The sequence below is a fragment of the Talaromyces atroroseus genome (genome assembly GCF_001907595.1).
Source record: "Talaromyces atroroseus strain IBT 11181 chromosome Unknown scaffold_10, whole genome shotgun sequence".
Lineage (NCBI taxonomy): Eukaryota > Fungi > Ascomycota > Eurotiomycetes > Eurotiales > Trichocomaceae > Talaromyces > Talaromyces atroroseus.
This window is the reverse complement of record NW_017971442.1, coordinates 1,103,622-1,131,364: the sequence shown is the minus strand read 5'-3', so window position 1 is coordinate 1,131,364 and position 27,743 is coordinate 1,103,622. Positions and strand designations below refer to the sequence as shown.

General features: G+C 48.3%; 9 protein-coding genes across 9 annotated transcripts; 4 read left to right on the top strand and 5 right to left on the bottom strand.

Moving 5' to 3' along the window:
* Nucleotides 1-4,023: 4,023 nt before the first annotated feature.
* On the top strand, nt 4,024-8,926 carry UA08_07189 (hypothetical protein; the record flags this gene model as incomplete). Its single annotated transcript, XM_020262104.1, has 5 exons — nt 4,024-4,414; nt 4,474-4,597; nt 4,657-4,965; nt 5,022-5,788; nt 5,853-8,926. 5 exons carry the CDS (start codon nt 4,024-4,026, stop codon nt 8,924-8,926), a joined length of 4,665 nt encoding a protein of 1,554 aa, XP_020117961.1.
* A 906-nt stretch (nt 8,927-9,832) lies between these two features.
* On the top strand, nt 9,833-12,460 carry UA08_07188 (hypothetical protein; the record flags this gene model as incomplete). Its single annotated transcript, XM_020262102.1, has 7 exons — nt 9,833-10,850; nt 11,191-11,300; nt 11,377-11,392; nt 11,451-11,518; nt 11,602-12,007; nt 12,054-12,289; nt 12,371-12,460. The coding sequence occupies 7 exons, from the start codon at nt 9,833-9,835 to the stop codon at nt 12,458-12,460; spliced, it is 1,944 nt and encodes a 647-aa protein (XP_020117553.1).
* A 270-nt stretch (nt 12,461-12,730) lies between these two features.
* UA08_07187 (hypothetical protein) lies at nt 12,731-14,017 on the bottom strand (the record flags this gene model as incomplete). The annotated part of the gene is made up of 4 exons (XM_020262101.1): nt 12,731-13,181; nt 13,251-13,798; nt 13,873-13,890; nt 13,958-14,017. 4 exons carry the CDS (start codon nt 14,015-14,017, stop codon nt 12,731-12,733), a joined length of 1,077 nt encoding a protein of 358 aa, XP_020117552.1.
* Nucleotides 14,018-14,520: 503 nt separating this feature from the next.
* On the bottom strand, nt 14,521-15,638 carry UA08_07186 (hypothetical protein; the record flags this gene model as incomplete). The annotated part of the gene is made up of 2 exons (XM_020262100.1): nt 14,521-15,321; nt 15,402-15,638. The coding sequence occupies 2 exons, from the start codon at nt 15,636-15,638 to the stop codon at nt 14,521-14,523; spliced, it is 1,038 nt and encodes a 345-aa protein (XP_020117559.1).
* A 1,499-nt stretch (nt 15,639-17,137) lies between these two features.
* UA08_07185 (hypothetical protein) lies at nt 17,138-17,953 on the top strand (the record flags this gene model as incomplete). Its single annotated transcript, XM_020262099.1, has 1 exon — nt 17,138-17,953. The coding sequence occupies one exon, from the start codon at nt 17,138-17,140 to the stop codon at nt 17,951-17,953; it is 816 nt and encodes a 271-aa protein (XP_020117558.1).
* Nucleotides 17,954-18,361: 408 nt separating this feature from the next.
* On the bottom strand, nt 18,362-18,798 carry UA08_07184 (hypothetical protein; the record flags this gene model as incomplete). The annotated part of the gene is made up of 2 exons (XM_020262098.1): nt 18,362-18,573; nt 18,657-18,798. 2 exons carry the CDS (start codon nt 18,796-18,798, stop codon nt 18,362-18,364), a joined length of 354 nt encoding a protein of 117 aa, XP_020117561.1.
* A 1,491-nt stretch (nt 18,799-20,289) lies between these two features.
* Nucleotides 20,290-20,980, bottom strand: UA08_07183 (hypothetical protein; the record flags this gene model as incomplete). The annotated part of the gene is made up of 2 exons (XM_020262097.1): nt 20,290-20,622; nt 20,708-20,980. 2 exons carry the CDS (start codon nt 20,978-20,980, stop codon nt 20,290-20,292), a joined length of 606 nt encoding a protein of 201 aa, XP_020117560.1.
* A 2,687-nt stretch (nt 20,981-23,667) lies between these two features.
* Nucleotides 23,668-24,526, bottom strand: UA08_07182 (RNA polymerase II holoenzyme cyclin-like subunit; the record flags this gene model as incomplete). Its single annotated transcript, XM_020262096.1, has 2 exons — nt 23,668-24,245; nt 24,301-24,526. The coding sequence occupies 2 exons, from the start codon at nt 24,524-24,526 to the stop codon at nt 23,668-23,670; spliced, it is 804 nt and encodes a 267-aa protein (XP_020117555.1).
* Nucleotides 24,527-25,303: 777 nt separating this feature from the next.
* UA08_07181 (hypothetical protein) lies at nt 25,304-27,517 on the top strand (the record flags this gene model as incomplete). Its single annotated transcript, XM_020262095.1, has 7 exons — nt 25,304-25,421; nt 25,523-25,603; nt 25,679-25,886; nt 25,986-26,623; nt 26,682-26,743; nt 26,805-26,941; nt 26,998-27,517. 7 exons carry the CDS (start codon nt 25,304-25,306, stop codon nt 27,515-27,517), a joined length of 1,764 nt encoding a protein of 587 aa, XP_020117554.1.
* Nucleotides 27,518-27,743: the final 226 nt, after the last annotated feature.

Below are 27,743 nucleotides of genomic sequence, written 5' to 3'. Positions count from 1 at the left end.
TGATCCGCCCAATTGTTGCAGGCCCCCGCGGGACCTTGCGTAGTTCCGATATGCTGCTTGCTTCATACTAACTAGATACCAGTCCTTAGCTCTACATATAGAATCGGGCTTTAAGCCGGCGAAGTGCTTTTGCTTCAATTATCCAAACGTGATGGACGCTGTTGGCTGTGGCGGGGAACGGGCATTCCATTTTTACGGATAGCACGCAATTTCCGTCGTCAATACTAATTCCAATGAAGATGCCCACTACTGTTGGACTTCGGTCTAATTGAATCAATCGTATCAATGTGTTTTTATTGACAACGAATAATTGAAGTTATGCTGCTCGACTCTATCAGATTCGGGCCGATGTTTATCCAGTTGCCCCATTAGGCTCTTAGCCCTAATCTTGATTGTATGAACGGAGATTACTTTTTCCTTCTCCCTGGCGCTTGCTGATGCACTACCTATTGTTGCACAATAAACCCTGCTTTTATGTATATACACAGTAATGGCACCCATAGTGCTCATTTATCAGTGAGAAGGGTCACATCAGGCAAGAGTTGGCAAGGCACGTTTCCTTGCATCTGCATCTAGATAACTATAAATAATCATTTCCGCGCACCAATGACTGGCCATCCGGCTATTTACTGGGCCATGACATGTGTTTGATGGAGGCACTATGATAAGAGATTTACTATAGATTGTAGATAGCTCTTTTATCTAATGCTTTCCGCAACACGGTCCTCTGTACGGAGTACTCTGTGAGGACAAGAAGGGAAAAAAAAAAAAAAAAAGCTAGCATGAAGACTAAAAAAAGAAACGAGCTTAGAACAAAGAAAATAGAGAGAATAAAGAGAAAGAGAGAAAAAAAGCAAAAAAACAATAAAAAAAGTGCCAATGACAACACCGCGCATGTGTCGTGCGGGGAATCACATCACTGGTACACTCGCAGCAATAGTGACTTGCCAGCCATCTCGATTTTACTCGCGCACACACATCAACTCTGGAGTGCAAGTCAGATTAAAAGTACGTAGTACTCAATCCGGGTAGATAGCGCATTGAATTATACTAAAATATACAAAAGCAAGTCAAACGTCAGTCCTTGGAAGATGTTCGCGCTCAGCTAGTTCGAGCATGCGTCCCTGGTGTGATTGTCAGACTTGTCACTAACATCTATTTTCCTAAGGCAGGTAAATGACTCGCTGTCACAGAATGGCGGAGAAGAGCACTTCCATGAGTATGTTTTGGAACTTAGTTGAGTGCTGAATGCAGATTTTCAGGCGGGATTGATCAATTGGCTGGTTGCATGACTGACCTAGGTACTTAGCTCAATACCTAAGTAGGTGCATGCGGGAATTTATGTTGTAGGCAGATGTTCTGGGAGGAGTCCTGCTAGTTATCGTGCTCCCCGACATATAGGCACTATCACGTGTTGATATCCTCGGCCTGGAATAAGCTACGAATATCAATCTAGACAGAGTACGGTACATGTAAAATTATAGATTGGATACCTAGGTAAAGCGCTGGCACCGGGCACGGGAAGGACCGCAATGATTGACCAAGTGGAGAATTCTTCAGCGACCAGTTCTCCACCCGAATCCATTCATACATAGCGATACTTAATAAAAGCGTAGCCAGACTCGCCATGCAGTGTGACTGTAGTTTCAATTCCGCCCATAGCTCAATGCGGCATTCTTCCGGTAATCCTTGTATGTATTTCCCCGCCGCGCTCAGGATGCATTCATGCAATAGAGCCTGTGGTGGTTTCCGAGTATAGCAGCACAGACTTATTTTCTTATCTGTATACATCTGGCTACCTAGATTTATCTCATTCTATATATAGATACGTATACGGAGTATAGGGAGATATAAATATATAAATATATTTATAGTTTTTATCATAAAGGCGGGCGGAGACTTGCCGAAAAAGGGAATATGGCATCTGCATCAAATTCGTGTAACCCTCCATCACACCGCCCTCGACCGTCTCCCAGTCCGGAGTGAAATAAATCTACGGATCATGTCCTTATTCCAGCGTGTATATACGCAGTCCGTGTGTAGCTAGGTAGCTAGCTAAGCTACCTACTTTAGCGACTGCATTAGTCACATCTGTCTGTCCGTCTTCTGTTTTTTGTTTTTTGTTTTTCTTTGTTGGTGAATATCCCATCACCTCGTACAACCAGGCCATGTTCATTGGCTTCAGTTGAAGACAGGCTAAGCGACGCTATGCCCTGCTGTCACACTGCGATTTTCGAAACAGTCACACCAGCGGCCGCACTGATTGGGCATCTACTTCCGTCACTTGATTGCTTTTTGTGCCTTGGAACGAATAATTTAATTTCGAGCCACTCAGCAAGAAAGAGCGAGTGATGGCACAGCCACAGAAAAGCGAATCGGGAAGGACTCGCTTTCCGTACGCGCCGGGCCTTGTGCTAGCGCGGTGGGGCTGGTGACGGCAGCCGGGGTGCTTGTGGGGCGCTGTGGGGTCCTGTGCAGCCGGCACGCTTCTTCAGCGCTGCCATTGGCCCGCGCCGCGTGATGAGGGCTGCAGTGTGAAGAAGCCACATTGGCCAATCAGCGCGCCTTCCTGCAAACCTCGCCCTCCTCCATCCTTCAGTCACTCGCTCGATCCAACCATCGCCCAGATCGACACCTTGATCTCTCACGCACTCCAACCAAGCGCCGTGGCTGCCCCTCAATCTCCGGCGGTGAGTCTGAGTGTGATTGTGACTGCGACTGTGACTGTGACTGCGAGCACTGGACGGACACTGACTACTGAAGAGAGGACATCAGACGAGACCCCAAGCGGACGAGGGAGTTGGCAAAACAGAAGCGAATGCACGCATTGTATCGTATCTTAAATCACAGCGGCTGGGCGTCGTCTCTCAGACCATCGCTTAATCTTATTATTCCCATCACAGAATCACTCCGTCCGTTACTCAAAAGGGAGGAGGTGCTTTCACGCACGGCATGCGCCATGGAGGGCAATTTCGGTTGCGATCCGATGCAAAGGCTGATGGACGGTGATTCGTGGTCCTTCTGCCGTACTGATACTTTAGTTTCTCTCGCTATAGTATCTGTGCAGAATCTATCACATCCTCCAGCCGTTAAGCTTAGCCGGAATGTCTCCACCTGCGAGACGAGGCGAGTCGGCGGATCTTCGACCGCGCACGCTCGTTGGCGCTGGCCATAAATTGGCCCAACTCTACACGAGCCCTTAGTCGCCCAGTCAATGCACTCTCTCTGACAACCCCGCGACGCAAAGCCGTGGTTGGCAGAAACTCCCAATGCCAGTGATATTCACTCCCACCGTGATGGCTTGATGACTGGTCCCCGTCACCCTATAGTCGGGATCGGCCTTCACTTCAGCGCTTTTTTTTTTTTTTTCCTTTTCTCTTTTATTGCAACGCTAGCATAATGCCGTTGGTCCTTTCCCCGGTGCCTGCATCCCATCGCCCTGCATCTCCTGCCCCCTGCCCCCCTGCCCCTCTGTAGCAGGGTCTGTTTCCGAGTTTCCACACTATGTAAGTTGCATTTTGTCCTTTTGTCTTTTGTACTTACTCTTACACCCTCTTTTGGGGAGAAAAAGAAAGAAGCAAACCACCCTTGTCGGCGTCTAGTTGCAGTCACCATTCTTTGTCGTCGGCAACTTGAGGGGAAATAGAACAAAGCTTTCTCATCTCATTGCTTGGAACAAGCCTTCCTGCATGCTGTGGTTGCGGAACTTCTGTCACGCCCGGTCGTTCAGATATCGGAGGCCTGGCAGGTTGACCGGATACTCACCTGTGTGAATCATTCCAGACCTCGACGGTGAGTAATCCCCCAGTTTTCAGATGGGAAAGACAAACCGTTGTGTCTTGTTTGCTGTATAACCAACTTAGTCTGATTGTGTCATTCTCTTCCAACACACCATCCATCTTGCTCTTTTTCTGTTACTTCTTCTTCACAGTTAGACATACGCTTTGCAGCCTGTGCCTGCCTCGGTTTTACAGAATGTCATGACACTGATGGATATTTAGCTTTATTTGTGCGTGACTCAAGATGGACGACCTATCGTCGTGGCATCGATCTGTGCCATCCACAGCGCAGCCAACGCCCCCCATCCCGACCTTGGATTCAACTTGGGATTCTGAATTTCAGCCATGTGCGGCCACTGCATCTTTGTTCCTATTTGCGCAAGGCTCTGTCATTCTTTCCCTACATCATGATACCTTGGCAGTGGAGCGCCGGTTTTCACTTCATTCAGATAGGATAGCATTCATTTGCGTTGACAACGTGAGTGAACGGGGTGCCGGCCGACTGGTGGTCAGCTATGATTTTGCTCAAACAGCAATCGTCTGGGACCTCTTCACTGGGAGTGAGATATCACGCTTCGCTTCATACGAACCTCTTAGAGTGGCAGCATGGATGCGAAATGGACATGTAGCATTCGGTAATAACTTGAACAAACCCTCACTCAAATATCATTCTTGAAGTATTGACAAAATCCAGGGAATGGAAAGGGCGAAGTGATCATGTTTGAACCAGCAACCTCAGAACACTTATCTGCTCGCACCATCTTCGATCCTATAACCTCTTTGGCCCCGGCTGCGGACTGTCGAAGTTATGCAATTGGGTAAGTAGGTCTTGTCCCATTTTGCTCATATTCCATTCCTGTGCTAACTCATACTCAAGCTATCAAAATGGCTCCATCTTGATAGCCACATTGCATCCCAGCTTCACAATCCTCCATACTTTATCCACTACCAGAGGTCCATCACCCATAGCTTGTCTCGCCTGGCATACATCCTCGTCGAAACAGAAGTCTGACATGCTTGCAACTCAAACAATGGATGGCGACCTCCGAGTTTGGAGCGTAGCAAAGGCACCTTCGAACGAATCTCCTCGTGTCATCCGTGCATTGAAACGAACCGAACCGTACTCCACTGGACCAAAGTGGATTTCCTGGTCCAAGAATGGCAGAATCGTACAATACTCTGACAGGTCAGTTTGATCGGCATTGGGTGGATTGAGTATAACAGCCCACTGACTTGCTTTAGGGAAACATGGGTCTGGGACGTGAGAACAAAACATGTGACATATACAACTATCCCGACGATTGAAGATGTACTTGGTATGGCCAATTATGGCCCCACCGCGACTTTATTTACCATTGGCCCCAACAATACCATCCAGCAGTATGATTTGGATAACTCCACCATGGTTAAGAATGTCAGGCATCTTCCCATAGACCAGGTGGCCGCCGTTGTCGAAGAGCCCAAAATAAGGCCAATGTCTCCAAGTTATTTCTCGAGAGGAAGTGGCGCACGGAGTGTTCAGAGTTTCCGAGGTCCTGAGGTATCGATTCATGAGATTGCAAGCCAACAACGGGCAAACACGACCAGCCCTATGTCAGGTCGTAGCCGCACCAATTCGATCAGCTCGCACGCTTCATCCGGTCGGGTCCGTCCTTTCTCTCCTCTGAACAAGTCAACCTACAGTGGCACAACTTTCTCCATGACTTCACCTCTTGGTCGGTTACCTTCGCAAACGGGCACATCCATTGCGTATGGCTCTTCTACGTCCGTGTCCTCTGTTCGTTCTCGTGGTGGTTCACGGCTGAGAAACGAGGTGACACGAAGTCCCGTTGACGAACCCCTGGAAGACCTCTTCCCTTTTACAAGGGAACGAGTTAATGAAGTGACCTATATTCAACAAATGCAACCACTCGATGAATCTCGCTTGACGCCCGATGCATTGCGGCGACAGATGCTCCAAGTTGTCTTTGGATGGGACGGGGATATCGAAGACCTAATTCGTGATGAGTGTAAGTCTGCTTTTTACATTTGTTTTATAATTATTGAAAAATCGCGCCTAACATCACGGTATAGTAAACCAACATCCTCCCACCAGCCCGAATGCCATATTTCTGTCACGTTGGTTAGGTGAGCAAGACCCGATGCAAATGATGGCCATGCTTAGTTCAGGCCCTGTCAGTTCCTCTGCGTGGATGTTTCTAGCTCTTAGCCAGATGGGCGGCGAAGAACAGGCGAATAAAGTCGGCCAGAGTTTTGTGCAACGACTGCTAGAAACTGGCGATATTCATGCTTCAGCAACCATCCTTCTTGCTCTGGGAGACCGTAATGATGCAATTGAAGTTTATGTATCTCGAAATCATTATATGGAAGCCATTCTCATGACCTGCCTTCTGCTGCCGACTGACTGGCAGCGACAGTCGTATCTTGTGCGCCGATGGGGCGAACATGTGGTGTCAAACTCTCAACAGCAGCTGGCAATTCGGTGTTTTATGTGCACAGGAGCTGAACCATCTGAGCCGTGGATGTCGCCTACGCCTTATCGTGTTTCTTCGCCTGTTTCCGAGCCACAATCAAAACCAGCAGACCTTTTGAAACCCGATACAGCCAATCGGATGACTGTGAAGAACTCGTCTCTTAAGCTAATAACCTCTTTTGGTCCCCAGTCTAGCCAGGCATTCAAATTTCCCGGCCTCAAGTCGGATGATCGCACGCCTACAAATGCCCCGGGCATTACACCCATTGCCGAATCAGCCGTTGGAGAGTCTGCGTTGTCCCCAGGTGGTCTTGGGTCATATCGACTCAACAACATGCGAAGCATCAATCATTCAATGTCTGCTCGAGCGGGAACACCTAGTCATGCACACCGACAAAGACTGCCTTCCATTGGTGAAACCCCAGTAGATGTGCAGCCTCCCAACTTCCCACCAAGATCTCTCCCTACTCCGGTTGACTCAAGCTCCGAGAAGGGGAAACAAAAAGTATCCAGAATTGATGATTTCGACCATGGCGGCAAAGATAATGACCCACCTGTGCTACTATTAACGTCGGCACGTTATGAACCAGGGAAAGACAGTCACGGCCCGAGTCCGCAGACAGCAGTACAGACAGTGGCAAACAAGTTCGAGGACATCAAGGGTCTTCCGTCCCCTGCCGCAGGAGTTTTCGAAACCTTGAAGGAGCAGAGTTTGGTGAGGAATGGTTCTCGTGACCGCAAACCAGAGGGGCTTCATATTCAATGGCCGCCAGTTGACACCTCTGAATCTGAAGCTGGTCCATACACTGATGGCACTGGTGGTGGAACCCCTTCTTCGGTTTTCCAAAGCTTCCGTTCTACGAAAAGCCCCAGTGTTAGCGGTCGCAGCATTGATCAGTATATCAGCAGCCTGGAAGAGGCTAATTACTATGCTAAGCATGTTCGTCGCCCTCACACAAAGACTCGGCATCACGGAGAAGCTAGTGGGAGCGAACGCAAAAAGAGTTCTAGGAATGGCTCTGTAGATTCTCGAGGGCGACCCACCAATCGCTACATTGCACCGGCCAAGCGCTCACCGTCTTCGCCAGTTCCAATGTCCCCCGAAGAGTTCGCGAAATATAATGCGAGCGTTGAGAGCTTCGACACCGATGCTTCGAAATACCGTAGCAGGAGCCATGCCAAAGGCAGCTCGCGCGTTCGCGACTCATCTACACATGGTCGCCGCCATCGGTCGACATCTAGAGGCATCGACCGGAAGCAACAAGCAAGAAGTCGAAACAGCACCAGTCGCCACAGCCGAGGGCGCAGTAATGACAGGAACAAGTCTGGCATTCGGTCTCCCACATCACCTTTGCCCATGTCCCCTGCTGCTGATGAGGCGAGGGGATTTGAGGATAGTCTGCGTTTTGTTACTAGTGACCGGGAACGCTTGCACCGGTCTCGACAGCGAAGTTCTAGTCGTCGTCCGGATCGAGGTGCTAGCAGTGTTAGGCGCGACCCTTCCCCTGACAAAAGGCGCGCCAGAGCTAGATCAAGCAGTCGCAAGGCCCGTGAGCCCAATTTTGGGCCAGAGATTAGTTTGAACTCCATCCCAACAGCTGAAATTATTGAGGAGCCTTCAAAATCTGAGTACTCAAACGATCATTCTATTGCTTTGAGTGCGCACGAACGGGCCAAGAGAGAGTTGGCAGCCGCTGAGCTTGAGGCGCGTCGGCTATCTCTGGCACGCCGCCCGTCTGCTCCCAAGATTCCTCTGCCTGGAGATTTCCAGACTGCTGCAATGGTCTCTGCCGGTGGGGGTAATCTGCCTGAAAGCCCCCCTTCATCCGGCGAGTCATTCGACAGACGGTTCCGATCCAAGAGCAACGCCAGCAAGCGATCGCCGGACTTCCAGAATGGGTCTGACTCTGGCTCATCTACTCGAGGCCGTGCCGGTACGATTGGTTTACCAGCTACTCCTAAGGCAATGCGGCGTCCCAGATACGGCGAGGGACACGACGAGGAGGCGCCGGCCATGCCAGAAGTCCCTCTGACACTTCCAAGTACGGTATATCAGGCCGAAGCCGCAAGAATCAGCCGGTCCATGTCAGTTCCAGTAGCTGAATATCAACAAGCTCCGCTTCCCGCCGATCTTCCTCATCATCCAAGATTCATTCCCAACATCCCACGAAGTCGGTCAACCAGCAGGACTCGAGGACCCTTAAATCACCGACGTGAGAACTCTCGGGAGCATGGTTTACCATCTTACGGCTCGCCACCAACGGTATCTGTCAACATTGAAAATGACATTACGGTGGTGGAAAACACGAGAACCAATCCGCCAATTCTCCCCGAGCTGCAGCATCTATCAACGCCTCCACCGCCGCCTCCTATTCCCGGTGTCGGACCCAGGTCAAGGGAATTTATGTCGAATCAATCCGCCATGGACAACGCTCGGGCGGGCCGGGAACTTGCACGGCCAATGACGACTGATGCTGACACGCAGTCCCTGCGTAGAATGTCAGTTGATCACCGGCGTGGTCGTAGCATCAACGAAAGTTTCGCAAGTAAATTCAAAAACTTTACAGGCCGAATGCGCAGTAACAGTCGCGGTCCTGGTGTGCAATCCTCACCGTCAGACGAGAAGAATACAGTCTCCCCGTACGAGAGTGTGCAGATCCCAAGGGATTTTTAATTTTGGCACGCCTTTGACCGCTTGATCATCTCCTGAACCTGAAATTGCTTGTTTTTGTGCTTTTTTTTTTTTTTTTTCTTCTTCTTTTCCACCAATGATTATTATCTAATTCAATTGCGCGCACGACGTTACGAATCTCATTATTCAGTCAGATCTCTCTGCTGTTATACATGCTGTACGACTATATCCCAGTTTATTCCCAGGCATGCATGAATCTTCCCTCCTTCTCTTCTTCTCTTGCCTTTTCTTTCTTGATTCTGATACACACAACTTGTGTGTATGTCATTTATTTGCTTTTTTGAGTGTGCCTTCCTTCCTTCCATCAGTGAAACAAAAAAAAAAACAATCTACTTTGATAGCTTTATCCGGAAGTTCTTCGTTTTGTCCTAGTCAGCCTTTTCACGTTTATTTCTTCAAGAGAAATCTTACAGTGTAGCCCGCGAGGGCGCATTCAATGGCAAGCAACCTACCTATATCGTACGGACGCTGGCATCTGAGCCAGGTTTCTGCACACCTTCGTACAGCTTATGTGAATTGATTGACTCTTTCATTCGTTCTTGCAGTTTGTGTCTTCAGTCGGTATTAGTTCTTCGGACGCGGCGGTAGTATGTATCCAGCTACGTTGATACAGAGTAATAATCACATGCTTTCATTTCCCTATTTTATATGAATTTGAGCTAGGGATAACAACTACTCCGTAAACATGCTCAACTGTTTACATACTTACTGGTGGTAACTTAGGTCGGTCGTCAGTTGATATGCCGATGACTAAGCAGACGACGTCACGTTTCTTTTCTGCGGAGAGTAGCTCCGGTGGCTTTCTCATGCATGTCCTCTACCAACCAGCCCTGTGCTGTTCCTACTCCTTTTAACGCTGGCAAGATACCAAAAAACTACTATCTCAAAATGGTGCTTGACGGGCCATCATCGACCTCGCTCGAACCGTCCAAGGACACCGAAACCTGGGACAGCCCGGATCTCGAATCGCGATATGCCTCCGCATTCCCTCTCAAGATAAACCGCGAACACCTCCAACGGCCCAACCCGCTCTTACTCTACGCAGGATTTGCTGGGCCCTGGAACTGGGAACGCACAGTCATGTACCGCATATCCACACAGCTGGAGATGGTGCGCGGCCTGCTTCGACGCGATCCCACGCAGACCGAGCTCGACGCCATGGTCGAACACACAAGTCGCGAGGCAAACACACGACGAATCGGCCTCCCGCTCGGCCTCACAGCCGGATCCGCACATGCATATTACACGCTCCGTAAACAGCTCAAGATCCCCGCTACAACCTCGCTGGTGGAAGGTGTGCAGACGGCGTGGCGGCAGGCCCCCGCTGCGGATCGTCGGCAGGCTGTGTTCCAGTGCGGGCTCAGGTTTGGCATGTGGGTGGTGTTTACGTTAGGAAATTTTGCGGCACTGGCGTCGTATCGGTTTACGGTTGCGCTGTCGACGGATCCGCGTCTGGTGGAGTTTAGGGAGGCGATTAGGAAGTATGCTGAGGCGCGCATGCAGAGGTTGGAAGGTTATAGGGAGAAGACTCGGCAGAGACGGGAAGAGCGCGATACTGCGCGCCATGCGACGGCGAGTGCTGAGGAACAGCCTTCTTCTTCTTCTTCTTCGGAGGTTACTTACGGCCAGGCTCAGACTGTCTATGATAATAGTCATAGGCAATGGCAAACACAGATTCCCTCGGATATCTCTTCTTCGTCGTCATCTTCTCAAGACTTCTTTGATGATGCTAGTCCGACGGCACCGGAGTTTCAAAAATCACAAGCACTTTCGTCATCTTTATCAAATGAAAACGCATGGGAGCGTGTTCGGCGTGAGAATGCTTCTCGTCCTCGCTCGTCTGCTTCTGCTTGGAGGCAGCAGACATCTCCTGCTGCTCAGAGTTCGCAATCGCTGAGTGAAGGAAGTGAGTTTTCTTCTTATACCAGTGAGGAGCAGAACAGGCAGCGAGAGAGAGAAGCTGCGCAGAGAGAATTTGACAGAATGCTAGATTCTGAGAGGCAGGCATCTAGGGACGGGGGTGCAAGTGCAGAGGATGATAAGAAAGGGTGGAGGCGCTGGTAGATTGGCGACGTGAGGGCGTCGTCTTGTATTATAACTATAACCATAACCATTCATTGTAGACATATTCAATGCATAGCAACATTTTCTGCGCGACGATGCTTGGATATTTTACACATGCTAGGGCAGGATTCAGTCTGTCCATTTCTGCATTCGATGGAACATGAGTTACTACTGCTATTCAGATATTCAATATTCAGATATTCAGATATTCAGATATACCGAGCAAACCCCGCAACGCAACGCAACGCATATGACGCCATCCGCAGCCAGTCTCGGTCAATATCCCATCATGGTCAATATCAATTCTCTCGGGCTATTAGCAGATCAATAATCACTAACTAACTAATAACTGCTTGATTTCTAAGCAGCCTCCCGTTTATAAAGGTTAACTATTCAACCAGTGCTACTGATTTACGGCTATACTCACTACTTACCTACTCAGTCGACACTTCATCAAACATGTCTGCAACGAAAGTCTTCGCCATAGTAGCCGGCGTGGGCCCCGGAACTGTAGGACATACATATACCCTTCATCCTCCAAGAACTCCCTCCCAAAAGAAAGAAGGGGGAAAAAAAAACATACTGATACCTAGGTGATTTTCTATATCCAGGGCTCCTCCATAGCCCGCAAATTCGCCCAAAGCTACCCCGTGGTTGTCCTAGCCCGCAACCCAGAGAACTACAACGGCGTCGTCAACGAGATCAATACCTCCGGTGGCCAAGCAATCGGCATCAGCACCGACATCTCAGACGCAAAATCCGTGAGCAGCGCGTTTCAAAAAATCACCACCGAACTCTTCCCGGACACCCCGTTGGCCGCCGCAATCTTCAATCCCGGTGGCGGGTTTGTGAAGAAGCCGTTTTTGGAATTGACCGAGGAGGAGTTCTCGTCGGCTTATAATGTGCAGACGAAGGGGGCGTTTTTGTTTTCGCAGGCTGTTTTGCCTTTGTTGTTGAAAGGGGTGGGGAATGAGTTTCCACCGAGTTTGATATTCACTGGTATATATACATATACATATATCATCTGCTAGCTCAACTTGGAGAGGTCGGCGAGATAACAGAGAAATCACAGGAGCTACGGCAAGTATACGAGGATCAGCCACGTTCGCGCCCTTTGCAGCCTCCAAGTTCGGTCTCCGCGCCCTGTCGCAGTCGCTGGCTCGAGAATTTGGCCCCCAGGGAGTCCATGTGGCACACATCATTGTCGACGGGGTGATTGATATCCCGCGCACGAAGCACTGGAAGAATGAGGTCGAGGATGCGAAATTGAGCCCTGAAGCTGTAAGATTGTCTGACCTTGCGTAGCTGCCTGGATTATATTACATCTAGATTGGTGGTGGTGACTAACTGATATGTGAGCAGATTGCCGACTCGTACTGGTTCCTGCATACGCAGCCACGCACAACGTTTGCGTTTGAGTTGGATTTGAGACCGTATGTCGAGAAATGGTAGTATATGTTCATCTCTGTGACATGAAGGAAGAGCAATCCATGAAATCATACCTTAGCCATACGATTCGAATAGCCTAAACTTAACATTCTTCTCAGTCTCCTAAGATGTAAGTAATAGCCATGAAAGGCAGTGGACATGTCAGGTGTATTTCAGATGTAGAAACGTAACTGTTTTATACTGTAGGATAATGTATTTATTGGCCCGGCTCATGATGCTCATAAATCAGAAAAAAAAATCACAAAACTGACGCTAAGTCGAGCTCAACAACAGTTAGCCAGCCCCGTCAACTTGTAATCCCTCACCAAGCGTCGTCTCGCCCGGAACAGAGCCGCCATGCAACTTCGCCAGACGCTCTTCTTCCCGTTGCTGACGTAAACGCTCAGTCTCTCTGCGCAGTGCCTCCAGGTTCCAGGCGCCATCTTCTTCTTCTTCATCGTCTTCGGAATCCTCGTCTTCATCTCCAGTGGCACGCCAGTTGCCAGATTCGAAGAGCATACGACCAGTTGCTTCTTTGGCCTTGCGAGCTTCTTCTTCGGCCGCCTTCTTGTCAAGGCGTCTCTTCTTCCATTCGGCGAAAGACTCTGGAGTAACCGGGGTCAATGTGCCGGTGAGCTTGTGTCGCTCAGACTCTAACCAGTCTTCTAAGGTGAGGGTGTTGAGTGGCGATTCATCCATCATGGCCTTTTCAGCAGCGCGTTGTTCTTTCGTTTTGAGGACGAATCTGCATCGTCTTAGTAAATACGAGATGATCATCAGAGATAGAGAGAAAAAAAAAAAAGGCAATACATACCCCGGTGGTAAAGCATGACGATACATGCACTTGTTGCCGCCATTTGGACACGTCCAGAACCAACCATATTTCTGATTCTCGACAGCCTCGATGAAATATTTGCACACCTTGTCCGTCGTCGTACGCGGATTGCCATGCTTGCTCAGCACCACATCTCGAAGCTTCGCCTCGTCCCACTGGTCCATGGTGTCCTTCTCTTTACCATTAGCAGCGGCATCCGCATCTCTCGAGTCCGAGTACAAATCCTTCTTGGCCGCTTTACGCTCAACACTCAGATCGTGGCTGAACTTGCACTTCTTGCCCTTTTCGCAATGACCCTGCTTGTAAAACTGGCACACAACGGTCTTCGGGTCGACGCCAAAGGGGACCTTTTGGACTTGCACCGGCTTGAACAGTTCTAGGGCTTCTCTCTTGGCTTGCTCGCTGGCTGCCTTTTCGGCGGCGCGACGGGCTTTCTCGGCTTCCTTGCGTTTCTCATCGGCATTCTTGTTGTGTTGGGCTTGCGCTTCGAGTTGGGCTATCTGTTTGCGGGCAGTTGAACCTTTTTTCTTCAAAGGTGTTAGTGAATGGGGTGTTCTCGTTGTAGGAAGTTGTCCGTGGCGCTGTGTGGAATTTGACGTACATTTTTCATACCAAAGGTCTATAATGTTGGGCACAAAGTTAGCCTCCATTCATCTGCCTGTACACACATACTGAGAATAACCTACCTTGTCCTCAACAGTCGGCTTCTTCTTCTTGGGCTGGTCTGCTCCCTTCTTTGGCGGCATCTTGGCGACAGCCCTCTCCCTGGGCTATACTTCCTCTTCAATTTCTTTTGTAGTTGTGCTCGGGGCAAACACTCAAGAGAGGATGCTTGTGATGGCGGACAGCAAGGCAGCTAAAGGGCTCTCCTGCCTAATGCAAAAGCGAGCGGTGCTGTCAACCAGGCAAGCTGCAGTCGGTCTCTTCCTCTCTCGATGACGGAGGCCACAGAAATGCTTGATTGATTTTAGTGCCAAGTTGGATGCCCGCACTTTCCAGCCTTGGCGGGGAAATCTCTGAGGCGGTCACGTGATGCATTTCACTATACCCAGTTCAGACTAGTTTAGGGCTTACTCAGACTTCGATAGTTAAGTTAGGGAAGTGAGAATAGATGGTAAATCGTTTATTACTATTTGTACATTACTCCGAACATTATAGTACAGCCAAATGCTTCAAATTTAATGGGGTATCATTCCGTACCAAGACGCCGCATCGATCCATTAATCTAATCAAGCCAGGCATCTTCCGCCTACAGCTTAGTCCCCTCACGACCGCTATCGCTGAGTCTTCGTCGTGTTGTTAAATTGCTTGCACCAGGCTCAGCCCGAGTGCTTGGCCCCGGTTGCGAGTCTCCTCCGGCTGCTGCAGAGCCTAGTCGATGACCTTGTTGCAACCGAGGATTCAAAAGCCAATGTATTTGCATTCGTATTGTATTGATTGCAGCGCTTGTGTGAGCCATGTCCTCGTTCACGCGCATGCTTTCATTCAGAATCGCCATACTGGCACGGGAATCAAGGTCGGTAATTGCTCGTGACAGTTGGGATACCTCCTCGCGGAGAGACTCGTGCAGTGATAGGAGATATGTCAATGCCGTCGAAGACGACAGTTGTGACGAACGATCGACTTCTTCGGATTGTCTGGGTTCGGATTGGGCGTGGTCCTGGTTCACGTTTCCACTAGGAACTTGCCGGTCATTCCGACCTTCATGCATGAAACGAGCGCTCTCCATCAATGTGGAGCGAATGTTGGCAATTCCATCCTCGAGGATCTCGTTTCTTTGCAGCAATTGCCGAATGGTCATATCTAGTGAGTCAATACGAGAGTTCTGCGCTTCTATGTACGGGCCCATAGTTATCAGTGGACAGCTTCGTTCATGCACTGTCAATTCTGATCGTTTTAGTTTGGTGGGACATCCATATTTCGATGCCTGGCATAGATGAATAGCTTCAGGACAAGTCTCAACATGTTCCTCGAGTGCGCTGCGGAATACCATCGCGCCACAGTCGGGACAATTAGTCCGTAAGCTGGGACAGAGCGAATCTCGATGGTCCTGTACCCATGATAATTGTCTCTTAGATCATACCGATATACAAGAAATTTCGTAGGCGAAATTCGAAAGGGAGCGCTTACCTGTAAATCTTGCTCCATTACATCCTCTTCGCAGGCCTCGCATTTGACAGTAGTGTGCATGCATCTGTCCGGATTTAGCTTCTTCCTGAGAGTCTTCTGGTTGCAGGTCGATTGCGGACATTGCAACAGCTTGTAATCGCAGTACTTCTCCACATGCAATTGCACGTGTCCTCGAGCCATGACTTCTGGACAGCCTTCATCAGAGTACGGACACCGCACTCGAACATCATCGCACATATTGATCAGTAATCGAGGTATGTTTCCTGATATGTCCGTAGCGTGAGCACGACACGACGGACAGCGGAAATCCCGCGCGTCAGAATCGGAGGACATGATAGCGTCGTTTATGCATTTTTGACAAAAGACGTGATCGCATTGCAGTCGCAAAGGCCGTATAAAGGGGCAATGGCATATCGGGCACATTAGGTGCTCATCATATGACGAGACATAGTCCAATGCTCTGAGGTCAACCACCTCTTCTACCCCGCGATCCATGTTCATTGCATGAAGGAGCTCGACGATATCCATGGCGCAGTCCGAGGCTACGCCAGTACATATATATACAAATATTCTTCACCCTCCGAATCTGACCCTAGCCGAATAAGAACTGATCGCCATTCGGCGACGCGGAGAGGGAAACGGGGGTGCCGGTGCAAGAACTCCGTGATACCCCCAGCTGGGGCGAATAGATTCTTCTGATTGGAGTATCATCCAGTGGCTGAAACGAAGCTGTGTGATCTGCAGTAGATGTGTTGATTCTGCTGTCCCCCGGCTGGACCCTTTCAGGCTGTACCGTGACAGTGTAGCATACCAAGAAGAGACTGAGTCAAGCAGAGAGGATGTTGTCGGACATGCTGTGTTGATTCCACCGATGATGGTTGAGGCGGCAGTAGAGACGGTGCTAGGCCGTAAATAGTATAGTTGGAACGGTTAATAATTATTAGGCAGAACCCGCAATGGCTTCGAGTTTTGGCCACTAAGGAACTGTTTGTTATATGTCGGGCTAATACGAGTGTATAAAGGGATTGTTTCTGTTATTCGAGTCGCTCGGTGCAGCGCGAGGAGACTGAACTCCTCTCCTTTTGAAATGCTCAGCCAATTAGCGTTATGTATAGAACAGACGGTAGTTATATGTTCATCTACCACTTTGCTCGACTCTTTCTTAGATCGCCTGTTTATGAGGATATAACAGCATTAGATTCGTCTTCTATTCAAAATCCAAACGATCAATGTAGAGACCCAGGCCCAGAATTCCGGCTATCAAGCTTGCACCAGCAGAGCGAGCCTGAGGCATATAGATATACCATATGCCGAACGATCCGCCGCTCATTCGGTCAACTATCTACAAAATCCGGTCTACATATTATACATACATGTAAAGAATCTTCCAAGGTTGAGAGCAAATTCTCCTACAATTCGTCCCTTACCTGGACTCAAAGTCGACCACTGTGCGCTCTGCTGCAAGGCACGGGATCTAGCCCGGCGGCGGCCCGTCCTTTCAGGCAACCAACCCATTTCATTTCCACCTCCGATGAATCCGGAAGTGCGGACCTTTGATAACCATCATCATCATCATCATCATCCTCATTCGGCTTGGGTACATCACCAGATTTGAATCCTTCTTTCTATAATTTATAGTCTGTCACTTCCAGCGTTCTCGTTTTATTCACAGACTCGTTAAAAACAACACGATTCTTCCTTTAGAAAGCAGCAGCACCATCATCATCATCATCATCATGACAAACCCGTCGCAACTCTTCCTCCTTGCGGACCACATCAAACTGTCCCTCCTCGAGCGAGAACGAGCTACATCACTAAACCTAGAGCCGAACACACACGACAGCGAGATTTCACGGTCATTAGAGTCGATGCGCGATGGGCTTGAGAAGCTAGAAAACGACAACACTCTAGATGCAGACGGAAAGCAGCAAGTGGCCACTTTACGCAGCCAGTACGACGACTTTGCATCCCAGTTTTATAACAAGGACAGCAACGAAGGGCCGAGTGATGCCACAAAAGTGCCGAATGATCCATCCCTAGGACCCGATTTTGCCCATGCGACTCGCGGAGCGAATCTCCAGCAGCCGGTTCCTCAGCACCCGATCTCGAAATCGGTGCGGTTCACGGACGACGATGATGATGACGAGGCGGAATATAACTCTAATCGAGCGGCGCTTCTCCAGCCATACCGAGATGACCCAGCGCATGATGAGGAGGATGGCCGCCATCACTTGGACATGAGCAACCTGAGTAACCAGCAGATTCACTCACATCACGAGCAAATCCTGCAAGACCAGGATGCGCAATTGGATCAGTTGGGCGAGTCGATTGGGCGACAGCATCAGTTGAGTATCCAGATTGGTGATGAGCTGGAAGGGCAAATCGCGCTTCTGGATGATGTCGATGAGCATGTTGATCGTCACCAGGGACGATTGAACAATGCTCGTCGCAGGTTAGACAAGATTCGGAGGAAGGCTGGCGATAATTGGAGTATGATGACTATTGTAGGCTTGATTATTGTTCTTGTGATTTTGATTGTCATTCTGAAGTGATCTTTCCATTCCCTCTCTCCTTTTCTTTCTTCTTTCCCTCTTTCTTTTTCTGGGGGGGAGGGGGAGGGGGTTTCCCTTGGTTTGAACGATGCGGTTTTTTTTTTTTTTTTTGGCATTGGCGATTTTATCGTCTAATCTTCTTATTCCCTATTCATGTATGGCGTTCTGGTGGCTATGGGCTCATGTTGTTTAACGTATCACAAGATACCACACTCTTTCTGCACTTGTCTACTCTTTATAGACGACGATTATTCACTATCAATTTCGTTCGAAACTCAATTATATCCTAGACGATAACAAACGCGTCCCATTCCCTCTCACTTCGTCTGCCTGTTTTTCCAACTTCAAGATGACAATCCTATTCTCCATTCAGTGAACAATTTGATGCCTTCCGAAACACATGGAATTTCACTTCCTCCCCGCACTGCCACCACCCTTAACAGCCTCTTCTTTCAACCCCTTGATATCATTCTCCGTAATCGACGCCTCTCCCCGATCCGCTTTAACGCCTGCCTCACTCTCGCTCGCCAGTTCTTCGCGCCAATACGCCTTTCCGGCCTTGATATTTTTCAGATTTTCTTGCTTGTGGCTGTCGTATTCGACGTTTAGATTGTCGCGGTCTGTTGGATTGTATTAGCCTTTACTTCTTCCTCTTCTTCTTCTTCGGAACCTTAAAGTGGTCCCACGAGTAGAGGTACCATACCTTTGTCGCTTTCCTTCAGACCTCGTTGGATAGACGACGTCGAAAACGCTGCTCTCGATGATAACGACGACGACGAGGAAGAAGACAGGGAGGTGGCGAGAGGCCTGATGGTTTGACGGAGGTAGGGTGTGAGAGAGGCCATTTTCAATTCTCTTTTTCTTTGTACCGAGGTAGTCTGGCTTCGTAGATATGTTTCTTCTCCAGTTTTGATGTGGTGTTGTGTATGTACTATGGGGGATAGTGGATAGCCGCAGTAGAAATATATATCGATCAATCGACCACTGCGTTCAACCAGATTATCTGACACAAAAAAGAAAGTTGGAGGATAGATACGATGATGTTTGATTCCATGGACCATTGAAATATGCACGTCTTTATACTCTTGGCCAGCAATTGAGTCCATCCTGATTGGAGTAGGGCGCATGGGCTATGACGTCAGGAAGACGACGACAAACGACGAAACCAAAAGTGGATTGCTGCCTGAGGTTGCAATCATGGTCATACACTGATTTATTTTATCCTGGGAATGGCTTAATATGCTCGAATGTATAAAGGAGAAGCAAACGTATATTCGACACGGTCTTGTGCTCGATGAAAGACCCTATAGAAAAACTCCAGACCAGGCAAGGATGAAAAATAAGTAGCAAATATTTTTTCCCGCCTATTTCATTTCAACCACCCCATACATGTACCCATGGATATCCGCAGACAATAATAATAAAAGAAACATGAAGAAACGAAAGAAAAAAACAAGAGTAAACGAGGGCTCTTCCGATGCCCAGATATCTGACAACAGAATGCTTCAACAAAATCAAGCCAAAATGTTCAAACAAGTCACAACCCAATGCAGACATTGTATCGTTTCCGCCGTCTAAGCCCATTGAAAAGAAAAAATAATAATCACGCAAAAACCATTCCACCCCAGTTACATCCATCCCAGTGATATCAAATGATAAATGATGTAGAAATAAGGACATATTAGCGAAGAGAAAGCGTCGTATAAGAAGGTGAACAGGTCGTAGATCCGAAAGTCGCCAAGATCAAAAACTCCTCAACACGAGGCATGCGTTGTGATATCTCATAAACAAACAACACACACGAAAGAAAAAGTAAATAAACAAATGCTGCGCTTTCTATACACTGTGGCAGCAAGTCGTGCACCAGGCCGAAAACGAAATTTTGGTATAATTTTTTCCCGTTGCGTTAAAAAAAAAACCACAAAACGCTTGTTGCTGAATTCCACAAGGTTGAGATGCAAAATATATGCGCCGTCGCTGGCAATGGAATGATTTTTTTTTCCCCTCAAAGTCGATCTGCAAATCCCATCGTGGGGTAAAGCCGGAGGAATATTTTAGTCGTCATCATCAATAATGGAAAAATATATACAGTGTTGACATAATTCTTCTTTTATATATAAAAAAGAAACGTATGATGAGAGAGAATAGAAAAGATGTTGTCGTGCAAGGATCGTCGAGACCGGATGAAAGAAGCACTAAAAACTCCCCCATTCCCAGATGATGCAGATTTGAGCCAGCGACGGCGAAGAGAAAAATTGTAAAAAGAGTCACACAAGGCATGCCGAACGAGAGAGAAAATGGACCTTGGTCAAGCTTTGCAGAGGAAATGACGGAGCTCACCACCGACGCTGGCTCTGCATCATGCTGGGATTGATCGACGTAGGGGGGCTGGCGAGTGTGACGCCGGTCTGCGGGTTGACAATAGGAATGACTTTCCGTGTACGAGCAGCCGCTGGCTGCTGGAAATGCATGGCATTAAGATTACTATTCATGGCGGCAGCGGCAGCAACATTGTTGACATAAGAGGTCGTGGATGGCCCGGGGGAGAGTGAAATGCTTGGCGTGACTTGTTGCTGGGCAGGTTGAATTTGATGTTGCATAGGCGAGGAATCTGGAGAGCCGCTCGACAGGGATGAGCGATCCGAGGCAGACGAATGGATTGAATGTAACTGCACCGGCAGTTAGTAGCCAATTACCAGGAAAAAAAAAAAAATATCACCATCATCAATATAGTAAGTTGTGGGTAATACGAACATCGTCTTCTGTGAGGAGATTGGGACAAAATTCCAAATCGTCATCCAAGTCAAAAGAGCGGCCGGCCTCGAAGCGCAGACGGAAAGCAGCAACGGTGGGAGCCTCGGCCATTTCCCGCATGGCCTTCACACTGCGAGACTGTCTTTGAGCGTTCTGACCTGGCATGCGAGGGCCTCTCCGGCGGCCACCGTGGTGGTTGTTGGATTGCAGATGGGCATTGACAACATGGTGTTGCTGTTGGTGCTGATGTCCGTAGAAATAGGTCGATGCCATAGCGTCCGTTGGTTTTGGTGTTGGGGTGTTTGTTGCTGAAGTCTATTTTTGTCAAATAAAAGGCACAGGTGTATAAGAACAGGAAGGAAATAGAGATGAGAGAAAGATCGAATAGTATTTGAGTTGTGACAAAGAAATAGTGTAGAGTGTGGGATGGGTTGATGGGTTGATGGATTGGATGGAAGGAGGGAGAAGTTAGCGATGGCGGGACAATAATAAACCCAGGCGGAACGGGGGGAGGGAAGAGCGAGCCGAAGACGAAAAAGAAAAAGCCCCAAGGTCGGACGCAGCCAGCATCGTGGGCAGGCAGGGCAGAGCCTGAGCCACTCACGGGCCCGGCTGGCGCCTGCAGGTGGGGCACTCCAAACGCAAGGGCAGGAAATATTGTAACGTACTGTTCTGCCGAAACCCAAACAGTGAGTCATTGGTTGGGATCGCCGCCAAAGTGATGAGCAGCGATCGTAACGCGCTTGTAATAGGAGCCCACCGCAATGAGACCACATCTGTACCTTTGTGCCCAATGAAATCGGAGCCTGGAGCACGCTAGTGGCAGGGCTAGTGGCAAACGGCTCAGCGGCCAACCAGATCGAGACACCTGTGGGTCGCTGTCCCAATGATATCATGTCATTTCAGCCACGGAGCGGGGTACGTAATGCAGGTGGCCAATGGCCGCAAGCCCACATTTTTTGCAGCGTGACTCGTGCGGCGGCAATGAAATGTTTAGTCATGACGTTGGCCATTCTGCGCTGGCATACGGAAGTATAGTGTATTATTAAAATAGCACTCAAGATCAGGAGTATCCCAGGCTGATGGAAGTAGGAATAGGAGCATCCTATAGTCAAAAGGATTCCATAAAGCTCAGTAGGCTATGCAGAGTCGAAATGGCTAAGCCTCCTTCGGAGTACTCCGTACCTGCGTCAGTAATAGTGCCCTTCATTCCACACCTATGTTCATAACACAACATTATGAGACACAGCCTGTATCGGCCATACTGTATTTTACTTTGGCAGCTGACTTGAAAATTCGGTGATTCTTCCACGCACTAGCCGTTTTAGACTTAGCGTGCATACATCATCAACATCCAACACCAGTCGCCTGATCGTGTGAGAGGCTAGACGCCGTATCATGTTTATTGAGTCGGGTCACTACATCGAGTCGATTGCAGGATACTTGATATCGCCTTGACCTTTCTTCTACAGGGTCTCCGTACAGTCAGTGAAGTTAAGTTAACTACATTTGAAACGATGACTACGAGTTAGTTAGTATGATGGAGTTTAGTTATTGGACGACACAACGCCAGTCACCGCTATTTTAGTCTTTTCACCAGCAAAAATAGCCCTCCCCACAATTAACCACCGCATAGTACGGAGTATACACTCGCAGATAGGCTGGTCTTCTTTCTGCATCGAGTGTGCTGCATGACTAGTGCGACAGCAGGTATGATCTCGGTAGATCTTCCAAGATGTACGGAGTACTTGCTTCACTAAGGGCTTAGCGATGCAAGTGAATGTCAACAAATGATAACTAGCTTGTCATAGAACCATTGGTACCTGAGCAGCTCGCAATAAATTTTATAGTAATGCCCCCTTAAAGCTTGAGTCATGATCTCCTCCAGAGTCCGAAAGACGCTTTCTCTCAAGTTTTGCATGAAACGTAGAAAACTAACTCTGGTGCCCCAGTTTTCAAATTCTTTGCTCTCTTTTAGGGCCTCCAGGCTCGTAAACATATAACGCCAGTTGAGATTTCCTTCTGCGATTTGGTCCATCTCTACAAGATTTCAAGCAGCACGTAGAGGCCAATACCTATCTGCAACGACAGTTCCTAGCGCTGTTTCGAAACTCAGAATGTCTTCAATGCTACGCTCAGAAAGTTAAGAACCAGATCTAGAAGCTCGAGCGGTAGACTCGAAAATCCAGAATGTCGGACTTTGCTTCAGGCCGTCCTCGCTCTTTTGGTAGTCCTTGCCCCTATTCACGGATCTGCTGCTATGTGTATTGGAAGATACACTTTGTCGCTTATCCCTCACGGACGCAACTCCTAGCTTGTCCTATGCCGGAGAGCTTGAACTTTTCCTCAACGGAATCATAATAGACTAAATTATTTAAACTATTAACTCTCTCTCCCTCTCACAAAAACAGGAAGGACAGGTAAGTACTCGCTCACACGGTAAAGACTGACCCAAAAGCTATTTTTAGTACATTTGAAGTATTTCTTCTCAAGCTCCGCTGCGTCCATGAAGAGTACTCCTGGCTTATTTTCGTACTTTGCCGCTTTTTATCTTGTCGCAATATTCTGGATTCATCTCGGCAATGGCTCTCGATGGCCACCCTACACACGACACAGTAGACGCCGTAAGACCCCATCGCAAGAGATGAAAGAGAACATATTCTATGTTAGCAACAAGTGCACTCCTAGAGACGTTTAAATAAGTGTAGTTTTATGGGTGTAGTATTTGTCATCGTGATACGTCGATATATCCATGCCGCCAGGAGTTGGTCCATGGAAACTTCGATTCACGTTGAGAATGCTCGTCATCAAACAAGGTTATTTGATGGGCAAATTCTCTGTAGCATCGCGCCTTTTACATAACTGAAAGACCGACCCAAGCCACCGTTAAGAATTATATATACCTGGACATTCAATTCAGCAACCTCGTACAATATACCTAGAACACCCATGATAGTTCCTCACTTATCTGCGTTTCTATTCTTGGTCATCCTTGAGATGATTTCCTTGCAATGTTGAATATTCAACCCTTCCATAAGCTCGTACAGTGATATCATCTCCTGCGTACATTCAATGACTGCCCGGATATCAACCTCGCTTTCGGCCAGCCAGTTAACGATCTTCTGGATCCTTGGATCTGGTCTTGCGCCTTGTGCGGCTGTGCCCGATTCAAATGCAGAAAGCGCCACTCCCATGCCACCTTCTCTAAGTGACGCAGCTATTGAAGATGTGCCTGATGATGACAGCGAACCATATATATATGCATTGCGTTGACCGCCGCCGCTGCCGCTAAACATCACGGCGAGGAGAATAGCCATTACTGCGATGATGTGTGGTGGATAGAGAAGCGGTAGATCTGTCTGGTAATGATCACTTATAAGATTTGTGGCCTGGTTGACGTCCTCTGTCGTCAATTCTAGCGCTTTGCTCAGCTCCAACACAGTCCGATATGGATGGTGCACAATCAACTGTGAGTGCATTTCGGAGATGAGGTAAAATTCACATTCCCCAATCTTGGCCGGGTCGCTTGTAATGAATTCTTTGTAAATCGTTCAGCATGTTGTAGATCGCTATCGTGGGAAATAGTAACATACCTGGCCATAGTTGCCGGGCTTCGTTAGTCACCATCCGGATATGCTGGGGACATTCTTCCATCTTGCAGGCCAGGTAAAACGCCGTGACCATGACAAGAAATGGATTTGTCTGTCGAAAGTCGACTTTCGTATAAAATCTTTTCATATAGACTTGAGCCGTTGCAACGGCTTGCTGCCGCGAACCCAGCCCTTTGGCGAGTCTGCATAACTCTACAATCACAACCATATTCTTCTTTCAGCGCTTGTCCACACAGAGGTGTACTGGTGCATTTGTTGCATTACCTGCTTTAAAGACAATGTTGATAACCCTAACATCGGGAAGTTGCGTTTGGAGACCGTCTTGGCTCTTCTCCTTGATATTCTCTCTGATCTCCGCCAGGCGTTCTCGTGTAAACATCCAATGTCGACGCTGAGTCGACACCCAAAAATTCGCGGCCATAGGCAGGAAATATCAAGTCGAAATATTCAAACCCGAAACAGTTGTTTTATACGTATATATGCCACGGATATACATCATCGTTGAGAGTTGCGATGCATATTGAGATTTTCGATAGGGACGGTTCTCATACGGACATGGCCGGATCACTTTGATTTAGAGAGAGATATATATATGCGAATATTGAAAGCAACAGATCTTGCCAATATCAATGCCGTGCCTACAGCATATAGTCGTACTTGTGGTTGCAAGGAAGTCAAGTTCATGTTCGTCTGACAAACGATCGACTCCGACGACACACAACCCTTCCCGAACAGGCATAGTGCCTCCTTTGCAACACGGACACGCTGATTGGCCAGAAACCAGCTGGTCCGAGCCATCCCGACGAACTTCTTACTCTTGGGGACTTCATAACCATATCCACTGCGCAGATAGCAACCGGCTTCATCGGATCAGATTTAGCTCGGTCTGAGTTCTCAATTCATTATTTACACCACAGATACTCCGTGCAAAGAATGCTTGCGTCGACTCCATGACTGCAATCTCTGTCACCTCCCGCTCGCGAAGATGAAGCCCCTCGACAGCCCCGACGGGGTTGACAAATTATGGGCGGTTATAGATACTCGTGGACAGGGCTATGTGGACTTCAATGGCCTGAGAAAGGGACTGCGGAGGATGGACCATCGTGAGCAATTTTAATTCTATGTGCGCGTGCGCTTTTTGAATAGCCACCAAACGCTGACGGCCATTGCCTCTCTTTTGCTTTTTTTCTCGATTTCCCCGCAGCTCTCAAAAACGCGGATTCTATGCTTCACCAGCTTTTCAAGACAGTCGATACTAGCGGCGATGGACGAATACAATACGGAGGTATGTTCGCTTTCAGGGCTACTTTTCACTGCTATCCATGGTCAATATTCTTTTTTAATCATTGGCTCTTTGCAGAATTTCGTGATTTCGTCTCTCGCGCCGACCAGGCGTTATGGGAACTCTTCCAAAGCATCGATCGAAACCGCAATGGAGAAATAGACAGGACAGAATTGAGAGATGCATTTGCAAATGCAGGTATCACGGTGTCGAGTTCCATGCTTGATTCGTTTCTGGCTCAAATGGACCAAAACAACGATGGCGTCATTACCTATAATGAATGGAGGTAGGCATACTCTTCTAGTTGGCCGTCAACTGCGTTTGAGAGACTTCTTGTCCGCTGATCAATATTTCGGTTTTCTTTCTTTTTTTTCTTGGGTTAAAGGGACTTTTTACTCTTTTTACCAACCGAAGTTACCAACTTGCGCACCGTGCTTTCATATTACAAGGCCACGGGAAATCTAAACCCGGAAGGAGACGTCGACATCAGTGATACTCTACAGGGTTTAGGTACTGCAGTCCCGATCCTGTCTCATTTCTTACATTCCTTGGAAAGCATTGTATATTGTATCTTTCAAGTTCCTCTCTCAATAATATTGAACGTCGCACCAGTCAACCTGGTAGCTGTCGCATATGCTGAGACGTCCAATGCTGAGCCAGCCTCCGATCCGGATATGGTTGCGTTCGACGGGGACCTTGATCATGAGCTGGAGTGGCTTTCTGTTTCCCAACCCATAGCCATGTGGCTGTCAGTACGCTCTTATGAACTGCAGTTAACCGACATATTCCCTCACTTAGGTTATTTCGTCGCCGGTGGAGTCGCTGGCGCCGTCTCACGGACAGCCACTGCGCCCCTCGACCGTCTGAAAGTGTACCTTATCGCCCAGACTGGCGTAAAGAAAGAGGCTGTCCGTACGGCTAAAAAGGGTGCTCCTTTAAGCGCTGTGGGAAAGGGACTGGGGACTTTGATCGAGGCGACTAGGGAACTATGGCGAGCGGGAGGAATTCGGAGTCTCTTTGCAGGTTGGTGATGCTTTGGTCTGTTTGAATTTCGAGACCAGTTGCTCAACTTATTTTATAGGCAATGGACTCAATGTGGTCAAGATCATGCCAGAATCAGCTATCAAATTTGGCGCCTACGAGGTAAGCATACCCATTTCCTCTCTCTCTCTTTCTGGGAGTTATTAACTGACAACTGCCGGAGGCATCTAAACGAGCATTTGCCCGCCTTGAAGGACATAACGATCCTAAGCAGATCAAACCAACTTCGCAATTTCTGTCTGGCGGACTTGGTGGCATGGTGGCTCAGTGTTGCGTTTATCCCATCGATACGCTCAAATTGTGAGTAAGCTTGACCCCATAAATAGCGAAACTTTTCCGTCTAATAACAGCAATAGCCGCATGCAATGCGAAGTTGTGCAGGGAGGCAATCGAGGAAACAAACTCATTGCCGAGACTGCTCGAAAAATGTGGCAAAGCACTGGTGGCTTTGCATTCTATCGCGGTCTGCCCCTAGGCCTCGTTGGCATGTTCCCATATGCCGCAATCGACTTGTCGACGTTTGAGTATCTCAAAAGGAGGTTAGTTGCCCGCAAAGCTCGGCTAGAAAAATGCCATGAAGATGATGCGCCGTTGAGCAACTTCACGACTGGAGTCATTGGTGCTTTTAGCGGTGCTCTGGGCGCCTCTTTTGTCTATCCACTCAATGTCCTGCGAACGCGGCTGCAAGCACAGGGTACAGTCCTACATCCAGCAACTTATGATGGCATTATGGATGTGACTCGAAAGACCTACCGGACCGAGGGTTTGCGTGGATTTTACAAAGGCATCACTCCGAACATGCTCAAAGTAGCACCAGCAGTTTCAATCAGCTATATTGTTTACGAGAATTCGAAGCGTTTCCTCGGGTTGAAGTAATCCGAAACCATTCCCAACACGTCGCCATTGTTCGTGTCCTTTTCCAATATGTCAAGTGAACATTCCATTTGGTCTTGTTAAAATTCCAATATATACCCGATCTTCCAATATCCGCAGATCATCATTCACATTTTCTTCTCATTGCTTCGGAATCATACCTTCCTTTCCTTCTCCCTTCGCCATACATCACAATACATATCACATATCACTACTTACTTCCCCCCCC